The sequence below is a fragment of the Vespa mandarinia genome, chromosome 11, assembly GCF_050613455.1.
Source record: "Vespa mandarinia isolate Hongniang chromosome 11, ASM5061345v1, whole genome shotgun sequence".
Classification (NCBI taxonomy): Eukaryota; Metazoa; Arthropoda; class Insecta; order Hymenoptera; family Vespidae; genus Vespa; species Vespa mandarinia.
The window spans coordinates 2,177,558-2,184,330 of NC_140820.1; the positions used below are offsets into that span (position 1 = coordinate 2,177,558).

At 25.5% G+C, this 6,773-nt stretch overlaps 3 protein-coding genes across 5 annotated transcripts; 1 reads left to right on the forward strand and 2 right to left on the reverse strand.

Annotated features, from left to right (window-relative positions):
* The first annotated feature begins 69 nt into the window (after window positions 1-69).
* Window positions 70-2,022, forward strand: Echs1 (Enoyl-CoA hydratase, short chain 1). Its single transcript, XM_035865724.2, has 7 exons — window positions 70-324; window positions 763-969; window positions 1,058-1,182; window positions 1,248-1,452; window positions 1,512-1,631; window positions 1,721-1,788; window positions 1,867-2,022. Exons 1-7 carry the CDS (start codon window positions 228-230, stop codon window positions 1,930-1,932), a joined length of 888 nt encoding a protein of 295 aa, XP_035721617.1. The 5' UTR covers window positions 70-227; the 3' UTR covers window positions 1,933-2,022.
* Window positions 2,023-2,204: 182 nt separating this feature from the next.
* On the reverse strand, window positions 2,205-4,641 carry LOC118441399 (uncharacterized). Of its 3 annotated transcripts, none has more exons than XM_035865728.2 (3): window positions 4,267-4,641; window positions 3,105-3,405; window positions 2,205-2,935 (listed from the first exon to the last, which is right to left on the reverse strand). In XM_035865728.2, the coding sequence occupies exons 2-3, from the start codon at window positions 3,382-3,384 to the stop codon at window positions 2,547-2,549; spliced, it is 669 nt and encodes a 222-aa protein (XP_035721621.2). In that variant the 5' UTR covers window positions 3,385-3,405; window positions 4,267-4,641; the 3' UTR covers window positions 2,205-2,546. The 3 variants fall into 3 exon arrangements, with proteins under 3 accessions (XP_035721621.2, XP_085516167.1, XP_035721620.2); XM_035865727.2 differs by lacking the exon at window positions 4,267-4,641 and adding an exon at window positions 3,526-3,926 and having other exon boundaries at window positions 2,209-2,935; XM_085660041.1 differs by lacking the exon at window positions 4,267-4,641 and having other exon boundaries at window positions 2,206-2,935; window positions 3,105-3,934.
* A 659-nt stretch (window positions 4,642-5,300) lies between these two features.
* On the reverse strand, window positions 5,301-6,738 carry kune (claudin). Its single transcript, XM_035865613.2, has 2 exons — window positions 6,437-6,738; window positions 5,301-6,265 (listed from the first exon to the last, which is right to left on the reverse strand). Exons 1-2 carry the CDS (start codon window positions 6,570-6,572, stop codon window positions 5,763-5,765), a joined length of 639 nt encoding a protein of 212 aa, XP_035721506.2. The 5' UTR covers window positions 6,573-6,738; the 3' UTR covers window positions 5,301-5,762.
* Window positions 6,739-6,773: the final 35 nt, after the last annotated feature.

The window sequence follows — 6,773 nt, forward strand, 5'->3', positions numbered from 1 at the left end:
TACTTAACGATAGTTGATTAATAAAGCTCGTCGATATTAAAAATATTATCGAGAAAGAAAATTTTTTTTTCGAAGAATAAATCAACTAGTTTAATTTGACCTTTAGTCAAGATAAATAAGACTACAGTTCAAGGTCGTAATATAATGGTTGCCACGTATCTATAATGCAGTAAAATAAGTCATTCTATTTCCTCATTTCCATACTTGAACGGAAAGAAACGAAAATCATGGCAACTATTCGCTTAGGTCAAATGTTATTTCCTCGCGTTTCTTATATCGTTAGAAAACCACAACAATTTGCATCTTCCATCAAGTTTTATTCTTGTAAGTAAATTTATATGTGCATTCGATTGTTTATGTTCTTTTCGATATTCAATTATTATAAAGATATCAACAAAATAAATTTTCTATTATTTTCTCACGCTTTTGTTAAATAACATATTTGTTTTTTGTATATTAATACATTTTAATTATTACGAAATTTGATTTATATAAAAACACTTGTATCATATATTTATATCAATTTGATTATCTTTAAATCGATATGCCGGCTATTTCAATTATAAACAACTTTACGATGTTCGAACAATCGATTTATATTGATAACAAGATAAAATTTTAAAATAAGAATGTTTTTTAAAAACAATAAGTAAACGAAAATTTTTTGTTATTCATGTTTTTTAAAAAACAATTATAAAAAAAAACTTTTTATTATTTTACTATATAATTCGAATTTGTAAATAACTTGATGATTATTTACAGCTCAAATCAATAATTATGAATTGATAAAAGTAGAGACTACTGGAGAAAATAAAAATGTTGGGTTAATTACTTTGAATCGGCCAAAAGCATTAAATGCTTTATGCAATCAATTAATGATTGAACTAAATGAAGCTATACAAAAATTAGATAAAGATGATAATATTGGAGCAATTGTTATTACAGGAAATGAGAAAGCATTTGCAGCTGGTAAATATAAATATTATATAATATATATATATATATTTAATTATATTCTGTTTATATACTACTTATACATGATAAATAATTTCTCAAGGTGCTGATATCAAGGAAATGATTAATAATACATATTCTCAGAATATGAAAGGTAATTTTCTTTCATTTTGGAATGCAGTTTCCAAAGTTATTAAGCCTGTCATTGCGGCTGTAAACGGATATGCTGTAAGTCTTTTTATTATGTTATTATAAAGTTTATATTTTCAATAGATAGAATTTATTATTTTTAGTTAGGGGGTGGATGTGAATTAGCTATGATGTGCGATATTATTTATGCTGGAGATAAAGCAAGATTTGGTCAACCAGAAATAGCTATTGGTACAATACCTGGTTCCGGTGGTACTCAAAGATTAACCAAAGCTATTGGAAAAAGTAAAGCAATGGAAATGGTACTTACTGGAAATCAAATAACAGCGGAGGAAGCTGAAAAAAATGGTACGTAATTAATTAATTTTTGTACAAAGAGATTGGAGATTAAGTTGCTATTTTTTTAGGTTTGGTCAGTAAAGTATTCCCATCTGATAAAGTTGTACAAGAAGCAATTAAGCTTGGAGAAAAAATAGCTTCGCATTCGCAATTAGTTATATCTATGGCAAAAGAATCTGTTAATATGGGTAATTACAAGTGTTTTTATAATTTTATTATATATAATTGTAATTAAATTTCATTAAATATATTATTGATCAATTTCTAATTGTACTAGCTTATGAAACTACATTGCAAGAAGGATTACATTTTGAAAAGAGAATGTTTCATGGAACATTTGCCACGGTAAGAAATATTTTTATTACAGATAATGTTCAGTATTGCTATTAAAGAAGTTATAAATATATTTTAATTTTTTTTCAGACTGATAGAAAAGAAGGAATGACTGCTTTCATCGAAAAGCGTCAACCCAAATTTACTAATCAGTAAATACATAAAAATATATATTCAAACAATATACTTTCAGAAATTTTGGAACTATATATATATATATATATTTTGATACTATATATATATTTTGATAAAAATATATTCTTAATTTTTTTTGTAATAATCATTTATGAATGATTTAATTATTATATATATAATACATATATTTATATACAACCAACCATCTATTCCTATTTTAGTCTTTAATTCTATTTAAGTCAAAACGTTCGGATTTAAAAAAATAATATAAATATACTACTTTTACAAGTGCAGCTAAATTAACAGAAGTGAAGCAACTTCGTAAATTACATTTATTTCAATTATATACATATACTCTGATGAAAAGATACATATGAAATATTAGGATAATCACAAAGACAAATATATAGTCGATATAAAAAGCGTAGTTTTGATATATATATATATAATTATATATTTCGTATATCTTAAAAATAACTATAAAAAACTAATTTTTCTTTTAAAGTTTTGTTTTCTATTTAAGAAAGGACGGTATTAATTATTTTGTATATAACTAAATATATTGACTCTTTTCACTAAAATAATAAAGCTCTTCCAAAGGAATATTGTGCAATGTTCCAGCATAAATGCAAACTCTATGTATTTGATTCTAATTGAAATCGCGTTTGAGATTCTTTTAGATATTTACGCTTTTTGTTCTGTATATTTGCTTCGATAAGGAACAGTATACCTCCTATAATAGCTAAGGTAGTGCCAACTACAGCCATTGCAAAAGACCATCCGAAATAATTATTTTCATGACCTGGCATCCAACCATCCTTATTTCCACAACATGCAAATATGATGACAGCTATAGAACCATGCAGGCCACTTGTCAATAATAAATAACTAATAATTTTAATAAGTAGGATATATCTTTTTTCCTCTGGACCACAGCATAATACCAACAGCAGCATTAATCCAAATGATATTAGAACAAGTAGAAAACATATTGTGAAAAAAAATTGAGTAGCTATCATAAAAGCTGTAACAAAATGTTGTTAATAAGAAGACTATGTATAGTTTATTAGTTTGGAGATACAAATTGATATTTGAAACTTTTAATGTAAAAAAAAAAAAAAAAAAGAATGTTATTACGATTTATATCATCTAAGAGAACAAATTTTTAACCTAGAACTGAAAGATTTACTTACGTGGCATTAAAAAGCCTCGTATATTATCGTATCCCTTAGTAAATGGATCATAAACCCATCTACAACCTACAAAAAATTGTGTAGGTGCATCAGATTCATATGGGCTTGGTAAAGATCTAAAGCAATGCGTCCAAAGACCCAGTTTAGCAAATTGAGCACCTATCATTCTAGGATCACTGATCAACCATGCCGATGTACCAAATGCTATGCTAATACAAAATAAGGCCAATAAAAGAATACCAACACCTACATCACCAGATAAACTTCTTATTTTCCCCATTAAGCAAAATTCAATATACTCCTATTTAGGAAAAAAAAAATAATAATATTTAAATGAAATCCGTCAGAATTATATTGAGATTGAAAAAAATCTTCATCGGCTAAATATAAATTTTTTTTTCTATTTAAAAATATCAATTACCAATTGTCATACAATAAAATACAATTTCATTTAACATAACCTCATATCCATCGAACCAGTTATGAAAGCATCTAACGCATCTAACTGGCTTAAAATATACTCGTATTATTGTCTCAACTGTGTAATTACTAGTTTAACGTATGGTGTAAAATAATACTCTGTGATACACTATATCCTTCATACACGCAAAAAAGCTTAGTGCTCTATTCTATACAACTTGTTCGCAATGTTATATATGCGTACGATTCTAATAGAGAAAATGCGTATATATTTCTGACACAATGTATTCTTGAACATATATAAGAATAAATAAGAATTTATAAGAAAAACAAAACAAAAAAAAAAAGACAATTCAACATTAATCTAGTTAATAAGGTTATGGATAGAGAGTACATCGTCAGTACGTGTATAAAAATATTTTTACACACAGTAAAGAAAAATTGAAATAGAAAAAGAAAAGAGAAAAATAAAATAATTTATATAAAATAATGAGCATGTTTAAATAAATAGATTATTGTTTAAATATTAGTTTATTATATTCCGTGTTTTTCGTAGTTTATTTAGATGGATTTAAAACAATCGAAAGTTTTATATTATTTAAGCCAAATTTGCGATTTATGTACTTCGAAATATTACATGAAAATTATTTTATATTTAATGTGTTATAATCTATGTAATGCTTATTAATTTAAATGTCAATTTAAATATTAATTATAAAATAATTAAAAATGTTATACAAGCCTATTTGAATGATGACCGAATCCTCTTTTCTTTCATATCGATTTCATAATAGAACTTCATAAAAATCAACAATTTTGTAAAATCAATAATAGAATCAATAAGAACCAAAATAATGATATAAGAATAAACGGAATAATAACAAAAATAAATTTTTCATCGTAAAATATAACTATCGATATATGGTCACGTGTCCAAATGATCGATAGACACAATTTTTTGAAAATTCGCGCAATAAAATACAAACCCAAGTATAGAACAAGAGATCAGTATGTAACACTAGCGACTAAATGTCGTTTATAATATTGTACCTTATTCATTTAAATATATTTTTTCTTTTTTTAGTATTATAAAATTACTATCATCATATATAATTCTTTTTCTTATTACATTGTGATATTGTATATTATTATTACAGTGGTGATAGTAGTAGTAGTAGTAGTAGTAGTAGTAGTAGTAGTAATAATAATAATAATATTCATGTTTTTATTTTTGTAAAAATAATATATAATATATATATGCAAAAAGAATAAATTAACATTGATAAAATAAAAAAAAAAAAAATGAACAGAATTCATTAAACTCTTGATCTCGGATTCACGATTCCTAAATTACATATTTAGGCGTTCGTTATTCTATAAAAAGTTTCTTAAAAGATATTTGTATTTCTAGTGTTTAAAATATAAAGGCAATCACACATTTTTCTATAATTTAACAATATCTCAGAAACTAAGATACATCGGTATGAATAGCTGAAAACATATATACTGTTCAGTAATCAATAGGGAAAATTAACATAGTGATTTATATATTATGTATATAAAATTTTGTAGTGTGCGTTTAATCTTAAGATACTAATTGGTAATTAGTATCTTAAAGAGTGATTTTATTAAATAATTAATCTTTAATACATGTTATATGATGTAAAAAATATAGCATATCTTTTTTTTCTTTTTTTTTAAGACTATATAGAAACTTTATATACAATAGTTGATATTTACAGATACTACTGGTTTTCCTTTTTTTTTTTTTTTTATAAAAATTAATATTATTATGGACGGAATTAATGATACATGATGTACAGTCTAAGAAATGCAACAAACTTTATCTAAATACTTTCTAGAATTCATGATTTATAAATATAGTCTCTTATGATCTCTTAAGATTCAAATGTATAACTATGAAAGTGTTTAAAACACATTATACATATAAATTTGGATATATAACATTGTATATAAAATCATAAAAAAGCGTAATATTAACATGTATACAATTATTAGTCTTTCTAATATTTCTCAGATGATATATATATATATATATATATATATATTTAGGCATATTGCAATTTACTATATTAGATATAGCGAATGCACTTGTGCCTGGACGGATTTTTATTTGTATTTATGCAATGCATGCTTTCTGAACACATGCCCTAATGCTAAAAATATTTAATTTAATCTCTGCTATAAATAAAATAGCATAAATCATATAAGAATGCATTAAATAGTAGTGTGCGTTTTTTGTTCTTCATTCAATATTCGTTCTACTTTCTTTTTATATCTACGCCCTTCAATTAAAAAGAGTATACCAGAGGCAATTGCTGTGAAGCTACCAACAACTGCTAAAGCGAATGACCAACTGACATCATTGTGTTCCCAATTGGGCAACCAATCACGTCCATCACCCCTGGCACCAAATATTATAACAGAAATAATGCCGCATAATCCAGCTAAATTTAAAGATCCTCCGGTTGCCCATAACAGCAATTGAAATTTTTCATGATGTCGAGAACAGCAAGTATACGTTATAGTTAAAAATCCAGCGATTAATAATAATGTCATACACAGAGTAAAGAAAAATTGTGTTGCGACGAAGAAGTCGGGTAAAAGAATATCGTGAATGATATAATATTCTTCTTCAAAAACCCACCAGCAACCATAGAATCTAGTATCATACAGATGATGTGGATCTTCAAAACCTTGGAAGCAAACCTGCCATAAGCCTAAGAGAAAGAAAATAATCATTTAATATTTACCATCGTAATCATTAGAGTCTCTGACTCATTATGGATGACATATTCTTTTAAATTCAAATAAAAATATTTAATTAAGAATATTAATTAACGAAAATATAAAAATACATTTGGAACAATTAAATGATAAAGATTATTTACCAATTTTTCTAAATGTTGGATTTTCCAATTTACCATCCGTTTCAAGCCAATTGGGTGTGGTGAATGCAATAACCACAAATATAAAAGCAATTAACGTTAAGATAACTGCCGTCTTTCCATTTCGTGACTTTCCCATTGTATTTAACTCTCAATTACGTATAAACAATTGTTATTTAAATTATCGTGATTATTTATTGTCACGATCGTATTTAATTTCACTCACGTTTGTTCTATCTTCGAATTTCTCGTTAATATAAACTTTAAACGCACTACACACTAAATGCATATATTGCCTATATATTTTAAAGATGGATGCCGCTACGAATGATATCTTTAA